The 17071-nt window shown below is 42.3% G+C and overlaps 1 protein-coding gene across 1 annotated transcript; it reads left to right on the top strand.

Moving 5' to 3' along the window:
* The first annotated feature begins 147 nt into the window (after window positions 1-147).
* Window positions 148-5856, top strand: LOC139349483 (vascular cell adhesion protein 1-like). Its single transcript, XM_070990339.1, has 7 exons — window positions 148-294; window positions 766-1035; window positions 1224-1559; window positions 2154-2411; window positions 2803-2895; window positions 5000-5269; window positions 5400-5856. The coding sequence occupies exons 1-7, from the start codon at window positions 228-230 to the stop codon at window positions 5810-5812; spliced, it is 1707 nt and encodes a 568-aa protein (XP_070846440.1). The 5' UTR covers window positions 148-227; the 3' UTR covers window positions 5813-5856.
* The last annotated feature ends 11215 nt before the right edge of the window (window positions 5857-17071 follow it).

The following is a 17071-nucleotide window of genomic DNA, read 5'->3' as shown; positions in this document are numbered from 1 at the left end:
GGTTGGGGGAGGGCTGCACACACCAGGACTGCCTACGAGCCGTAATTATACAAAACGACCCTTTGAAGACATGAACAAACGCAGAGAGGATGCGTGATATGAAAGCAGGCTGCACTGCCACCGACAATCACAAAAGGGGAGAGAACTCAGTCGCTTTCTGAACCACCTTTGGCTTTTATGTTCAGCAACTGTTATTAGTTGTCTTACCAACAAAATAACTGGAGATAATGTTTTTCATGCCTGTGGTCGCTTCCTTGATGAGTTTTCTGCACGGCTGCATTGCATACAGTTGTGGTACGTACACATCTGTACTTGACTTTGAAAGGACTTTCTGCTCTTTTATCTGTTTTACATGTATAATCTTTTTTTTTTTCCATCTGGTTCCTTTATTTTTAAAGCACATTTCACTGTTCTTTTTGTGATTCTTTGGCTTTTCTTCCTTCTGTATTTAAGTATTTTGTCTGTTTAAGAGCGTTTTCCTCTCGTAAAGTGCTGTACAAATCAAGTTATTATTCATTATAATCATGTACTAAATATACAAAATAATTAGGCTACAGAAGATACACGCACCTTAAAGCAGGACGATTGCTTATTATAGTCAGTGCGTTCATTTGCAGTTCTACTCCCCACCATCTAAAATGTATATATATTTATATATTTTGAATTGAACAAACAAAAGTGAAACTACAACAATAATAGCTCCAATCGTCACTGTGTCGAATGCCATGATGTTTAAAGTCACAACCTTTAATGTCTGTGTTTCAGATCAGCAGTGTGCAGATGAACCTGTTTTCACTCCATCCAGGCTGGTGGTGAAGTTTGGTGACTCGGCCTCTGCCAGGTGCTCTGTATGTCAGCACTGCCACAGCGAGACACATGGTTTGGAAACATCTCTGGGAGTCCGAACAATAAATGGGACCACGGCTTTTTGGAGAGTTGACACAATGACTGAATGGGACACATCTGCCATGTGCTATTATAATGTTAAAGAATCTGGCTGCCAGTGTTTCAGCATCCTGCCTGTAACTGTCTACCGTAAGTAAAACCGCGGGTGAACAAACACTACTGCTAGTGATGGTTTCACCTAATCAGAATGAGTCCTAAAGCGATGGAGTCACAGTCCTGTTTTCAAATGTACAGTCAACGCAAATTATCCTCTTTGTGTGTTTGTCTCTGCACGTGTCTCTCAGCTTGTCTCTTTGTCTCCTTCCCTTTCTCCACAGAGCCTCCACACAGTGTGTCCATCAGCTCTGTTAACCACACTGGGCCGATGCGTGAGGATCATCAGTACACTCTGCAGTGTACAGTACAGGACGTTGCTCCTGTTGAAAACCTCGCTGTGACCTTCTACAAAGGACAGACAGCACTGGGTTCACAGCGGTCCAACAGTTACACAAAGCAGAAGACACCAGTGACTGAGATCTTCACTTTGAACATCACACCCAGTAAGGCAGATGATGGAGTCCAGTACTGGTGTGAAGCCAAGCTGGAACTGGGACCTGAAGGACCACAGCCCCCTCCAGTGGTGGTGTCACAAAACATCACTGCCACTGTCCTCTGTGAGTCTGATAACAACTAATCAGCACACCCCAATTCTGCACTGAGCCAAGTCCCAAAACCATGTTGTCATTCAGAAATACCCTACAGGGGCCAACAGACTAATGTTAGCTAGCGATAATCATCATGATAACAATCAACGCTAACCTTACCAAATAACTAGCTAGCTTTACGTAGAGTTAATTAATTAATTGTCACCAAACCTTGACCGGACAATAGATTTGTTTTGTTTCAGCCCCTAACCTGCAGCGGACCCCACAGCTGCGTACAGCTAGCTACAGTTAGCCGCGCCTGGTCCTAGCCACCGGCTGTAGCTAGGGCTCAGCCTTGCTGAGGAAAATAATACCTGTGGACAGAGCAAGGCTAGCACTTTCCCTCTGTTTCCAGTCTTTATGCTAAGCTAAGCTAACTGGCTGCTCGCTGAGCTTCATATTTACTGTACAGACATGAGAATGGTATTAATTTTCTGATAATTGTGTGTTTACTTGAGTGTTTTTAAGTGTGCACTTGTTTTTATTTGCATTAATTAATGACAGGTGTTGCATTTCTCTCTCTCTCCCTCTTCCTCTTCCTCTTCCTCGTCAATCAACACACAGATAAGCCTCGGCCACAGGGGCCATCGCACCTCGATCCAGTCACCATCACGGAGGGAAGCCCCCTACACCTGAACTGCTCAGCGGGCGGAAACCCCAGCCCCTCATACACCTGGATGCTCCCGTTAGCCAGCCCTCCCCTCTCTGGTGGCAGCGTCTTCACTATCAAACACATAAAGCCTGCAGATGCAGGGCAGTACACCTGTTCTGTCTCCAACACTGTGGGGACTGTCACTATGAAGTTCACCGTGGCTGTCCAAGGTGAGTTCAAACTTTTTATCCCTTCTTTCTTTACCTACATTAACCTCAGATTTGGCTCTTTAAAATCATGACAACAGGAGCGGTTACCATCATCATCAATAGTATCATCTGCAAATGTAGAGATTCAAAATAATTATAAACAAATATCATGGACTTAAAAAGCAAACATTGGTTAATAGTTTAATTAAAAATGCTAAATTCATCTTATAGTGTGCACTTTTTCTAATTGACCTTTTCATCAGCATTATGGAGCATCTGAGGAGCCTCAAAGCTGAGAAAAGGCAGTAAAAAAAGTATCACACAACTCAAAAATAGAACTGAATGGACCAATAAATGTTGTTTAGATAATTTAATGGGGTGTGAAAAAAATCAATTGTTTACCTGTTCATAGGTCTGGAGACAACCTCAACCACAACCACCAGACAGCCGACAACAGTTGGGAACAGCAGCACCAGAAACAGACTGACTCACAGGTTCATACTGTGTTTTATGCTTTTATTCTCTGCTCTGATGTGACTTCATTCCCACACAACACAAGAGGATGTTTGCTTCTTGGACAGCCGCATGTAATATCTTTTCCACGAAAGCATATAATTGAGAAATAAAGGGTATTTATGGCGCCTCCCAGTGGTCGCATTAAAATACAACATGCAAACATGCAAACAATACAGAAGATGCTACTGTATAATCACATCAAACTCATAATGGCTTTGATTACACTGTTTTGTTTGTGTACATCAATTCATTGAGATGAAGGTTTTAATTTAAATGAATTCTCCATTTTTGACTAAAGATCAGAGTGTAGGCATGAAGTATCTAATGTGCACATACACAAACTACGCCACGGCCTGTTAAAGCACTTTGATGCAATACTACTGATAATATTAACAGTATTTATGAGAAGGAAAAAGTCATTTACAGTTTGCAGTTCACTCGATCTGCATGTCTTTGGATTAAGGAAGGATCTGCAACCTGGAGAAAACCAACAAAAGAGTCCTGCTCTGAGCGTCAGGCGATGACTGTTTCCTGTCAGGCTACAGGAGGAAAATGTCACGTAAAAAGTGTAATGTGCACAACTGAACTATAAAAGTGTGCAATTTTCTTGGAAATATCATAAGTTTAGAGTAGACATCGATCTGGAAAAAGGCCACTGATCGCCTACACTCCACCCAGATGCAGCTGTTCCTAACAGGAAGGAGTATTCTCAAAAGATAACTGTGAGGATTACACAACTCAAGAATGTTTCAAGGGTCTACTGTTTGGTTTGGTATCACAGAAAACAACGGAAAAATACAAGATTAAAACTTCAGTATGGTCTCCACAACAGTCAGCAGTGATGCAAAGAGTTGACCGTCAAGGCTCAGAGTCGGTGGAAGATGGTCCTTTAACAGACAGGAAGGAGCTGCTCAGCAGTCAGTCACACTGTACCCTGTAGTGATGTAGTAATTTAGAAAAAAAATATACCTACAGTACAGTACTTTTCTTTTACTCCACTACAATTCACAGGGAATGCTGTACTGCATTTGTTTTTTACTTTACAGATTAAGATTGTATAGAAAACATATGGTCTTACGCTGTAAAATATGTTGTACTGTTGTCAATAAAAGTACCCAACAGTGTGTAAAAGTGTTATTTTTATGCATTCTGAGTACTTTGATAAAAAAGTAAATAAAAAGAGGACAGTCTGAGAGGAAGGGGGCGCGCTCTGCCAGGTGAGCTACCTGGCCTCCCGAAAGCAGCAGATTTCAATCCTTTGCTCCTCGGATCGACACCTCACAGCTGCTGACTGAGGGCGGCTGTTCTGCACCAAAATAAAATGCTTTAAACACTTTAAAGAGACTCAAAAGCTCAGTCATCTGCTGAAGATTTGCTCTCATCAGGGCACGTGTGTGTTAGTTTTAATGTATGAAGGCGTGGGGTTACTTGGTGATTTGGACGGTTCTTTATGTTGGAGGCTGTGTTTCATCCGTGAGGAGACTCGGCCCCTGAAGTGCTTTTATATGAGGTAACCTGAGGACAGATAGAAAAAGAGAAACAGGGAGGCTGCCGTGAAAAAGGCTGCACTGAAGAAACGAAGGAGAATTGAAGTGCGCAATCTGACTGTGACAGACTAATCAGAAATGATGTTTTTCCTGCTTTTACTTGTGTGTTTGGGGACTTTTCTGCGCGGCGTTCATGTGTCCGGCTGTGGTAAGGTACACTTTCAATGCAAGATTTAGTATTTTTATACTAAATATACTACTACTTCTGCCTTTGTTATGATTTTGAATGTTTCTTCCTCACTGTGCTGATTCAATTTCTTGAAATGGAAGGATGATGATGGTAATGATGACGATTAAATTTAGTCATTCATCACCTGTACTTTAAAAAGTGAACTTCAGTCACTGACCTCAGAGTAAAGCATCAAGCTCCAGAGGAGGTTGAGATAATTTGAATGATTTGTTGATGGACAGAAAAGAGTGAACATCTAAGATAAGTTAAAATAATGAAGACATGTTTAAGTAGAATGTAAAATAAGCAGAAAAAGAAGCAACGGTCAGTCAAGTAAAAGAAAAATAGAAACCATCTCTTTGATGTCTGTCTTGCAGATCCAAACTGTGCAGATAAACCTGTGTTCAGGCCATCCAGACTGGTAGTTCAGTTTGGCTACCCAGTCTCTGCCAGGTGCTCTGCATGCCGGCATGCTTGCCACAGAGGTCCGACTGAGTTGGAAGTATCTGCTGGAGTGACGAGACGAGATGGATCCATGATGTTGTGGAAGGTTCACAGCCTGACTGAATGGGACACATCTGCAAAGTGCTACTATACTGATGATGATGGTAACCAGTGTTGTAGCACCCTGCCTGTAACTGTCTACCGTAAGTAAACTTGTTTCGAGTATGAAACACCCCACTGTTTCATCATTCACCTCATAATGAAAGATTAAGGCAGATGTCCACCTGTCGGGCTTTAGCTCATTCTGCGTCATCTCTCTGTTTCTCTCTGCAGAGCCTCCAGATAATGTGCAGATCAGATTACTCGCTGACCCTCAGCAGATGTTTGAGGATCATCTGTACACTCTGCACTGTGAGGTGCAGGATGTTGCTCCTGTTGAAAACCTCATTGTGACTTTTTACAAAGGACAGGAAGTGGTGAGTCAACAGTGGTCCACTTATAAAGAGAAGACACCAGTGACTGAAATCTTCACTTTCGACTTCAGGGCCCGTCTCGAGGATGATGGAGCTCACTTCAGGTGTGAAGCCAAACTAGAACTGGGACCTGAAGGGCCACAGCCTCCCCCCGTGGTGATGTCACAAAACATCACTACCACTGTGAAGATTATGGAGTACATCACTGCGAGCAGCACAACCATTCACAGCTTCAGTGTCTGCTTCATGCTTTTATTGTTTGCTCTGGTTTGAAGTCATTCTCAGGGTAAATGTGTTTGTTTCCTGAACCATAACATAATAATTATAAGAAACAGTAGCTTATTTCCTGTGTAGCTCATATCTGATATGATACCAATCAGTTCTTCCAATGTAAACACTCTTCTGTAACAATGAGCTCGCGCTGACCAGAAAAACGACCCTATAGGTCGACAATGCAAGCATGTTATTATGACCCATGTTTACCTTATAACCAACGTTATATACCATTGTACAGGTGGTGACCTCTCTTGGTTGTAGTCATTATGATGGGAGCAAAGGTGGGGTGGGTCAACACACAGGACCGATGTAGCAGGCTTTCTTACACATCCTGACTTTCTGGGCTATGGTTGACTGATCGATTGAAATGAGCAAGAGCTTCAGGATAAGTGTCAAAACATCATATAATTCGAATGAATTCAAGTTTATTTTGATCTCTGTATTTTATACTTGTTATGGAGTATTTTCAGATTGTTGTATTGTTGCCTATATTTCTTAAATAAAGCATTTGTGCTTCCTCCAAAACTGTCCAGGAGGCAATTGTGAGTTATGGAGGAGGATCCTGTTGTTGTGATTACTGATTATTTTAGTTTAGTTTTATTTTGTTTGGAAGAAAGAGAGAGCGAGTCTGTCCTTGTATTGGCAACATCATGAGGACCAAAGCAAGTTTTTAACCACAGATTGAGGACAATTTTTGAAAATGAGGACAAACCCCAATCATCCTTAGTCACAAACTGAGACCTGGAGGAACCAGCAGGGCTCCATCCTGGATCTTTATGGTCAAGGGGGCACATACAAGGTCAATAAATTGGAAATGTATTCAGGAGTAAGGCTGTTTAAGGCCTTAACAGTAAAACACGTCATGATTTTGAATGACTTTACCAAGATATAGCATGTACTTGATATAGAGAACAGAAGTGGGCCAAGAACTGAGCCTTGAGGGACACCACAATTCATCTGAACTGTCAAGGAAGAGGAGTGACCCGGAGTGGCAGGAACAGTTCTGCTGGAGAGGTATGTGCATGGTAAACTTAGAGCCGATCCCCCGATGTCTTCCAAAGTCTGCAGAGGATGTAAGAGGATACTGCGATCGACTGTGTCAAAGGCTGCACTTAAATCTAAAAGAACTCAAATCAAGCTGTTTGCTCTGCCTGCACTTTGCAGAAGGTCATGGGTAACCTTAACGAGTGCTGTCTCTGTACAGAGAAGTGCTCTAAAATCAGACTGGAAGCTATTAAAAGCATTATTATTATTCATAAAAGATATCAGTTGGGATGAAATTACTTTCTGCTGAACAGTGGATAAAGAAAAAAAAAGAATTGAGATTGGTTGATAGTTACTTAAAGGCGCGGATCAAAATTAGTTTTTTTTAGCAGTGGGTGAACAGATTGTGAAGATTGTAGTTATTTCTAGATAATCTTATATCCTTTAAATGCTTTCTGATACATTAATATTTGCCTTTTAAGGCAATTATGTACTATTTCCGACTTGTCGAACTTCCATTGTCCTTCAGATTTTCTGTAGTCTCTTAAGGATTCAAGTGTAATCGTTCAGTCAGAGGAGGATATTCTTTCATGTCCTGGTTTCAAATGGTCCAGTTTGGTCGAGGACATTGCAGTGGAAAGGCGATACTATGAAACATCATCATACGTGCCCTGAGTTCTTTATCAGGCTTTAGTTTTTACATGTGGGCCTTTGTTCAGGCTTTAACTTTCAGGCCTGTCTTTGTTCATCCATGTGGTGATGTCCCAACACTTTCCAACTCAGACCTCATCTCATCTCCAGTGACCTGTTTGAACCATTTCCATCCGGTTTCTACAGCAGAGCACAGAAACAGCCGATCTCACAAACAGACAAGAGTTCATCAACATGAACAGCTGCACCTCCTCCACTGCTCCTCTGCAACAAGGCACCCCCAGAGCTCAGTGCTTGGCCCTCTCCTGCTCATAATACAGATGTCGTTTTTTTGTTTTTAAATTCCATCCATCCATTATCTATACCGCCTATCCCTTTCGGGGTTGCGGGGGGGCTGGAGCCTATCCCAGCTACAGGGCCACATGTAAGGACAAACACACATTCACACTCACACTCACACCTACAGACAATTTAGAGTCATCAATTAACCTAATGAGCATGTTTTTGGTCTGTGGGAGGAAGCCGGAGTACCCGGAGAGAACCCACGCATGCACGGGAAGAACATGCAAACTTCACACAGAAAGGCCCCGCCTGACCCGGGGATCGAACCGGCAACCTTCTTGCTGTGAGGCACGCGCACTACCTGCAGCCCTTGTTTTTAAATTGTTTTATTATATTATTCTTTCTCAATATTATTAATTTATTTTTATTTTGCATTTGATGTTTAACGTGCTGTTTAAATAAAGTTTGTCTGAGCCATGTTAAATATTTTACCAGTAAAAAAGAAGACTTGTGGTTATAACAGATCTGCTGCCCGCTGACTGTCAGCATCTCTGAGCTTCATCTTTCCATGAAAGCAGCAGTTTTAGGTTTTGTTTTTGCATTTTTTTTCATTAGCCTTTATTGATAGGACAGTCTGAGAGGAAGGGGGCGTGCTCTGCAGGTGAGCTACCTGGCCTCCCAAAAGCAGCAGTTTTCACCTCACAGCTGCTGACTGAGGGCGTTATGTTAAATGCATGAATTGCTGCGTTACTTGTTGATTTTGACTTGTTGATTTCTGGATGTTGGAGGCTGTGTTTCATCCGTGAGGAGACTCGGCCCCTGACGTGCTTTTACTATGAGGTAACCTCAGGACAGATAAAAAAGAGAAACAGGGAGGCTGCACTGCTCCCAAACTGCACAACTTTGAAGAAACAAAGGAGAATTGAAGTGCGCAATCTGACTGCGACAGACTAATCAGAAATGATGTTTTTCCTGCTTTTATTCGTGTGTTTGGGGACTTTTCTGCGCGGCGTTCATGTGTCCGGCTGTGGTAAGTTAAAAAGCATTAATATAAGTGTTTTTAATGTTACCATCCCTTTATTAAAAGGTTATTGTTGTACTTAGACAGCAGCTCGCAATCCAATTATATAATAATGTAAAACCTACAGGTGCGTTTTTTTCTGCATTATGAGCTTTTTTTTTTTTTTTTTTTTACTTTTGACACTGTGCTTTTTGCTTTTTATACTTTTGTACTTTTACTTCAGTTACATGCAAATTTCGGAGTAAATAATGGAGTATTTTTATATTGCAGTATTTCTACTTTTGCCTTTGTTATGGTTTTGAATATTTCTTCCTCCACTGTTGCTGATAAGGTGATTTCTTAGGATGGAATGATGATGATGATGATGATGATGATGATGATGATGATGATGATGATGATGATGATTAAATTCAGTCATTCATCACTTGTATTTTGATAAGTGAACTGCAGTCACTGACCTCAGAGTGGAGCATCAGGCTCTAGATAAGATAACCTGAATGACTGATTGATCTAAGTTAAAATAATGAAGACGTGTTTGAGTAGAATGTTGAAGCGGTAGATAAAGAAGCAGCAGTCAGTCAAGTAAAGGAACGACAGAAACCATTTTCACCAAGCTGTTTTACATCTCTTTGATGTCTGTCTTGCAGATGCAAACTGTGCAGATAAACCTGTGTTCAGCCCATCCAGACTGGTAGTTCAGCTTGGTGACTCAGTCTCTGCCAGCTGCTCTGGATGCCGGCATGCTTGCCTCAGAGGTCCGAATGATTTGGAAGTATCGGCTGGGGTGACGAGACGAGATGGATCCATGATACTGTGGACGGTTGACAATGTGACTGAATGGGACACATCTGCAAAGTGCTACTATACTGATGACGATGGTAACCAGTGTTGCAGCACGCTGCCTGTAACTGTCTACCGTAAGTAATCTTGTTTTTGAGTATGAAACACTCAACAACATGGTTTCATCATTCACCCCATAATCAGGGTGAGGGATGACGCATGTTAGAAAGATTAGGGCAGATATCCATCTGAAGATCTTGTCTTTCTTTCTGCACCTCTCTGTTTGTCTCTCCAGGGCCTCCAGATGAAGTGACCATCAGCTTTCAGGGAACCACTTGGCTGATGTTTGTAGGCAGTTATTACACTCTGCAGTGTGAGGTGCAGAATGTTGCTCCTGTTGAAAACCTCATTGTGACCTTCTACAAAGGACAGGAAGTACTGAGTCAACAGCAGTCAAGTAATAAAGAGAAGACACCAGTGACTGAGATCTTCACTTTCGACTTCAGGGCCCGTGAAGATGATGATGGAGCTCACTTGCGGTGTGAGGCCAAGCTAGAACTGGGACCCGAAGGACCGCAGCCTCCTCCTGTGGTGATGTCACAAAACATCACTACCACTGTGATCAGTTTTGTGCCCATGTATGCAAGCGGCGCAGTGATTTACACAGTCAACACGTTCCTCATGCTTTTATTGCTTGCTCTGGTTTGAGGTCATTCTCTGAGTAATTTAGAGGCAGTTTGTTTCCAGAACTATAACACGATAATAAACAGAAGCTAATATAAGCTTTAGAAATCAGCCTTGGAAGGTGGCAACCTCTATTGGTCACTGTCATTATGACGGGAGCAAAGGTGGGTTGGATGGATGGGTCAACAAACACAGGACTGATGTAGTTTTAGGCTTAGATACACTTAAAATCTGACTCACTTAAAACCATTTTAATCTTAACCAGGGTTTGAACCTGTTCCACTTCAAGTCCATCACAACTTTCTGGGTGCTGGTTGATTGGTTGGCTGAAATGAGCAGAAAATGTAGGAAACGTATGAAAAACCATCATGTAATTAGTGTGCATGAAGTCTTTTGTGGTCTATGCATTTAATACCTGTGATGGAGCACATTTGCATCATTGTATTATTTTACTTAAATAAAGCATCTGCGCTTCCTCCAAAACTATCTAGGAGGGGGTTCAGAGTTATGGACAAGGATCTTGTTGTTATTGTTGTTGTTTTACTTTGGTTGGATGAGAGATTAAGAGAGAAAGTGTGTGTGTGGGTGAATGTATGCGTGTTATCACATTGATTGTAACTTACAGTACACTATGACACACCAGCAGCACATAGTTTCCCAGTATCAGGATTAGATCTCACAGCAGAGACTACTGCGCTGCACCATCATAGAGCATCCTTGAGAGAGAAAGCCGGTCTGCAGGTCTCTGAGGCCAAACTGGATCAGACAGAGTCCACAGTTCCTGCTGCCTCTTCAGCTTGTGAGTCCACAGCGGAGGCAGGAAGTGAAAACCAGCTCTGGTGTGTAAGTGTCGCGCTCTCCTGAGCCGGAGTCAGGAGGAATGGGTTGCCCACGTGAAACAGCTGCTAAACCTGCTGCTGAAGGCTGGGAGGAGGATACAGGAGGACTAACCAGGAGGTTTGCACTGCAGCGTCTTCAGAGGTCTACGGGCCGAACAGAAGCTCAGCGGAGAACACCGTCGCCTCACAACCACGAGGACAGGGTCTGCTCGGGGCGCTCTGGTTTCCTCCCAGTTTGGACAATAAAAAGGTTTGACTGTATTTTATAATGTCTGAAGCACCTTCTCTTAAATTAGAGTTATGAGACAGACAATGTGTGTGTACCATGAGACACAAACACACTCAAGCAGGCTGTGAATGCATCCTTATCAGGGCTCGTCAGGACAAATGTGTGGACTAATAAAGGGGCTGAATGAGGGAAGAAACTGTACAGAAGTAAATATACAGAAATACATCCCATTGATCTATTTATCTATTTCATTTGTTTGAATATATACTTACTTATTTATTTGTTTTTAACTAATCAAACTCTTTGATTCATTTGTTAAATGTCTAAGTTTTGGTACATCTTCTAACACTTGTGGGCAAAGAAACTCACACATTTTCTAAAAGATTTGAAATGTTTAGTTATTCAAATAGCTGTTCTGTTATATTTATTTTATATTATAAAGGTACTTAATCCTGTATAACTGGGTGTTGAACTGTAATACTTTCTGAAACACAAACAGTCAATGTGGTGAGATTCTTGGTCTTGTTCTAAGGTGTTTTTTTGGAGCAGCAGCTGGAGTCTCAGAGGAAACTGTTTCCTCCGGACAGTCGAGCCAAAAAGAGCACCAGGGAAACTACCACAACACAAATGAATCAGTGTCGATGAATGGTTGAAATCCCTGCTCACAGGCACACAGGAGAGACTGACAGCTGTGAAGCTCTTGCAAAGATCAAAGATCAGCGTGTCCTGACTGCAGTCTGTCGAACTGTGAGCAGTTCAGCTCAGCCATGCAGAGGCCGATCACGGGGGTCGTGTTACAAACTGGAAACAACCGCAGACAACACGTTTCATCACACTGATCAGAAGAACAAATGCAATGTGTGATGCTGAAGTCAAATCATTACCATCCACACCCACACAGATAAAGCAGCTTCACTCAGTTTCTAAGTATTCTTACTAATTAACAAAAAGATGTTTCCAAGAACTTTAACTTTGATTGTCATGGACGTTAACAGAACGGCTGATTGGGACACATCTGCATTGTGCTATTATGATCGTTTTACTGATGCTGTGGGATTTTATCTTAGCGCCAGTGGCTGTAACTATCAGGAAATTTAGTGTTGAGCATAATATCGATGCTAGTGATGGTTTAATCATTTATAATCTAAAGCTATGATGCTGTTTGCAGCCTCTGTCTTACTGTGTGTGTGTGTGTGTGTGAGTGTGTCTCTGCTGGTTTCCACAGAGACTCCTGATAATGTGTCCCTCAGCTTTGTTGCTCCAGTTGAAAACCTCACTGTGACCTTCTACAGAGGACAGACAGCACTGAGTCCACAGCAGTCCAACAATAACACAGAGAAGAAGAAACCAGTGACTGAGATCTTCATTTGAAACATCAGCACCAGTAAAGAAGAAGATTGAGTCCAGCACTAGTAGGGAGCAGAGCTGGAACTGGGAGCTGAAGAACTATACTGCCCCCCAGTGGTGATGTGGTGATGCCACCATCCACTGAGAGTCTCAGCACGCCACAATTCAGCTGCATAAAATAAATGTATAATTAAGTTTGCATGATTGCTAAAGTGTCAAGATCTTTCACCTGATAGATGCCTGCTGCTGTGAGTCCAGCTTAGTTTCAGTGACCTGCATGCATCCTTATGGTCCCAGCCACTGGCTATAGCTACCAGGGGTGAAGGACTGGCGGACAAAACCAGACTAAGTATACAGGGCCCTCATGTTTGGAGCATCCACAACATACTAGAATGAATATGTGGGGAGGAGCCTTTAGACATAACCGGCCACTAGCTGAGCTTCATATTGAATCAGAAAGTGAATCCGTGTCTTTCTGTCAAACTACTCCTTTGACGACCATCTGTTTGCTTCTGGATTTTTAATCGTGCACTCGTTTGCTGTTTGCATTAATTACTTCCAGGCAAACAGCTCGTGGTTTCACCTTCTCCTCCTCGTCAGTCAACACACAGATTAGCCTCAGTCACACTGTGGGGACTATTGTGGTTGTCCAAGGTGAGTTCAAGCTTTTTGTCCTTTCTTACACTAAACCTCTGACTGGACTCATTTTGCAAACATGACAGCAGAAGCTGTTGTACAGTTTGGTTTTGAGTGCGCTGCTAGCTCCTTCTGCTTTTTCAGTTGACTGGGGGTGATGAAAGCATGAAAATGTCTGGTGTGCGCCCAGTAGCCCACAAGCTGATTTCACAATTTCAGCAGTAAAATGTTGCACTTGTTTTAGTCATAATATCGACTACGTTGTTTCCTCTAGAGGTCAAATCAGGGTCTCAGTTTGAGCAGCACATTTTATAAAATCAAAGCCAGCAGGGGTTGGCGTCTCAACTGCAGGAGCTTTTGTGATGTTGAACCTGTGTGCTATCAGCACAAAGAAAAAAGCAGCAGGGGATTGCTGCAGCGCAGTGGTTCCACCCAATCCCACCAGCACTCCTTCATCATCTATTTCCTCTTCCTCTGTGTCTTCCTCTAATCCCAAACCAGAACTTACTGATGTCTGGTGGACAGCAGCACTCTTTGGTGTGGAGATCTTTTTCCAGGGGGCAGTAGGGAGTCAAGGCAGGAGTAGCCAACTGCAGCCGGGGTGTGTGTGAGATTTAAGATGCTGTGACCGTATACAGTATACAGAGAGAGCGAGGGAGCGTGTGTGTATGTGTGTGTAACACTCTTTTACTCCAGGGTGTAAGCAGCAGCCCACACACACCAGATCAAGCCAATGCGACGACCACACCCCTCACAGGAATTTGCTTGCGGGCAGCCACTGTTTCTGTCAATCACTTAGTCCCGGAAACGGCTCGTGGTTTCCACTGTGACCACGCTCCTCGTCACGCGCTAACGTCTGAGACACACATGGAAGGTGTCGTGAGAGCAGGGGAATTCTCAGACTTTCTGCCGTACCCAGGTTTCTGACACTGGTGCGTTCAGTCTCTGTCATAGCTGTGAATTTGGTGGTGAGCCAGTGGATTTACCCAATGCAAATTTGTATGCGTCTAATTTTTCCTCATTGCTCTGACTACTTTTGTTGATGAAGGACTTGGAAACTTGACTAGAGAGGTCTTCTATAAATTTACACAAGTTTTATTCATGTGTCCTATGAGTTATATCTGCGTCTCCCACCTCAATCAATTACATATCTGTCTCTCCTCCTCTGTCTCTCTCCTCTTCTCAATATCACAGTTTTACTGTTTGTGATGCATGAAATGAACCAGCCTTACAGCAAAAACAGCACACACAACAAACCAACACAACATCATCACACTGAGTGCTCACTCAGCCATTCAGTCTTTTTCTCATGCACACAAAAGTCCAGCAGAAAATAGCAGAGGGTCCGGACCGGGACAGAGTCACATCCTCCCAATTCTCCCCTAAATACATAGCTTTGACTACACCCTTCTGTTCCAGCAGTTTCATAAACAAAACAGAAATATAATCTCATCCTCTCACAGACCAACACAAACAATTCTACTAGTTAGAATATCAACAATCTATGTTTCCCACATTGATTAACATATTGTTGGAATCTGTGTTTCGCTCTGGGTCCGTTTCAGACCCTTTAAATTCTTGCACCGGCTGACAGACTCTGTACTTTACTTGAACAAAGCAGTTTATTTGTCAGATTACAGAAAGTACGACACGACGCTGGATTGCGAAGGTTTTGGATTCAAACCTCGCAGCCTCCTTCAGTGTGATGCTACTCTTGAAGGGATGGGATGGAAACAATGCCCAGACTGTTGCCTTCTTATTCCCTTACTTCACATCTTGTTCTTGCATATATGCACTGTAAACACACATATTCTCACCAGACTGTATAAAACATGACGTTGTCTCTGTGATGTCACCCGCAGGTTTTTGAGGAGCCGCCGTGAAGCTCAGGTGGAGCATGGCTGTTAGTAACTGGTTTCAGTACTGCTCAGGATAGATTTTGGGCAAACTGTGAGGGAATTTTCCATCACGGGTCTTCTGTACAGAGAGGCACCCGAAGGTCTCAAGGTTGGACAACACAGAGACCTCAGACAGAGACTCTTTAACATAATATTTAGAGGCCATTCTAACAGACAGCAGGTAGGAAGCCTCTCCCTGGTCTTACTATGGAGGTAGCCAAGGTATTACAGATCAACTATGGAGACATAGACCAGACCAGTTCTAGGAGGACTGCTCGAGTTCACCTTTTAAAGGAATTAGGTGAAAGTGTCCTCAGTTAGAGGGTTGGATGTCAGGGCAGACGTAAGCATGGTAGGAGCTAATGTTTGGTTTTGACCATCCAATAGAGTTACACAAATGTAGAAGGTATAGAATATCTATAATAGGGCATAGTTCAAGGAGTAGAGAGGAAAACATGTGACACTGAGGGTTTTAATACACCACATTAGAGGGACATCTTCATAGTTTGGTGTGGCTCTACTGTACCATGGTCCACTTGTGGACATTGTGTTGCTCATCAGCTTCTCCTTGATGCATCAAGCCTGCAATAAATACGTCTGCATAAGACGTCTGAAGTCTCCTGGTGGACTCCTTCCTTCAGCTCATGAGACTTTCCACCACGCCCTCCATTATTCTCCACACTGCAAACCACAAGTGATGAGCAATGTTTTCCTCTGCTCTCTGTCATTTGGTGCCACTGGTCGGCGAGCGTCACTGATTGTGACCATGGAAACACGGCTCTTAGTTGATTAAAACGTTATCTCTGTCAAACTTTCTCGCTTGCTGTATAATAATCTCACAGTAAAAATGAAGCCTGGTCACTCCAGACCAGCCCTGAAATACTTCTGGGTCTGACGATAAGCTTCATTTTGAGGTAAATTGAGACCATCAGACGCACAATGCTAAAAACAGTGTTTGCTGTGAAAAGAGACTAACTGCCCGACTTTCTGACCATTTTTACATCCAATGATTTTGACACCAGACTGCTTTATTTACTTGGCAAGAATAATTGGAAATTATGTTTTTCATACTTCTGACTGTGTCTTTGGGGACTTTTCTGCACGACTTACATGTATCCAGTTGTGGTAAGTAGTTAAAAAGCATTAAAATCTTTTTTTTTTTTTAATGTCACCATTCCTGTATTTATTACACTGTTACTGTACTTAGACAGACCCTACCATCACATACTGCTTGGCACTTTGTGCCGCTGGCTCTGCTGTTGATACAGTGGAGGATTTATTCAACTGCTGCATACAAATTGGTGGCACTTATTCTTAAGAATTCCCATTTTATGCTACTTTACTTTCACTCCACAACAATTCATAGGGACATACCAACAGTACTCAGTTTTATTAATAAAACTACCCAACAGTGTATAAACTAGTTCAAATGAGCTCCATCTCAACCAGCTGCAATTTAAAAATGTTTCTCATGTTTAATGCATCAGTAGTAATAATCAAATAATAGAATATATAATAATATTACACCTACAGGTGCAATTTTGCTGCATTGCATCTGAGTTCTTTTACTTTTGACACTTAAAGTACACTTTTGTATCTATAATATAATTATACTACTTTTATCTTGGTTAGGGTTTTGAATATTTCTTCCTCCACTGTGCTGATTAACTGATTTCTTGAAATGGAAAGATGATGATGATTAAATTCAGCCATTCATCACTTGTATTTTGATGAGTGAACTGCAGTCACTGACCTCTGAGTGGAGCATCAGGATCAAGAGAAGGAGGATAAGATATGATTGAGTGATGGACAGATGAGAGCAAGCGTCTAAGATTAGTTAAAATAATGAAGACATGTTTAAGTTGAATGTAAAATAAGCAGATAAATAAGCAAAATTCAGATGTT

The sequence above is a fragment of the Chaetodon trifascialis genome, chromosome 2 (assembly GCF_039877785.1).
Source record: "Chaetodon trifascialis isolate fChaTrf1 chromosome 2, fChaTrf1.hap1, whole genome shotgun sequence".
NCBI classification, from domain to species: domain Eukaryota; kingdom Metazoa; phylum Chordata; class Actinopteri; order Chaetodontiformes; family Chaetodontidae; genus Chaetodon; species Chaetodon trifascialis.
Note: the sequence above shows the minus strand (reverse complement) of the source record. Positions and strands in the feature narration are given on the sequence as shown.

Coding starts and splice junctions, on each gene's coding strand:
- LOC139349483 (XM_070990339.1), top strand. CDS start 228: ATGTTTTTCATGCCTGTGGTCGCTTCCTTGATGAGTTTTCTGCACGGC. Junction 2,896..4,999: donor GACTCACAGGTTCATACTGT/GTTTTATGCTTT, acceptor TCTGTCTTGCAG/ATCCAAACTGTGCAGATAAA. Junction 5,270..5,399: donor CCTGCCTGTAACTGTCTACC/GTAAGTAAACTT, acceptor TTCTCTCTGCAG/AGCCTCCAGATAATGTGCAG.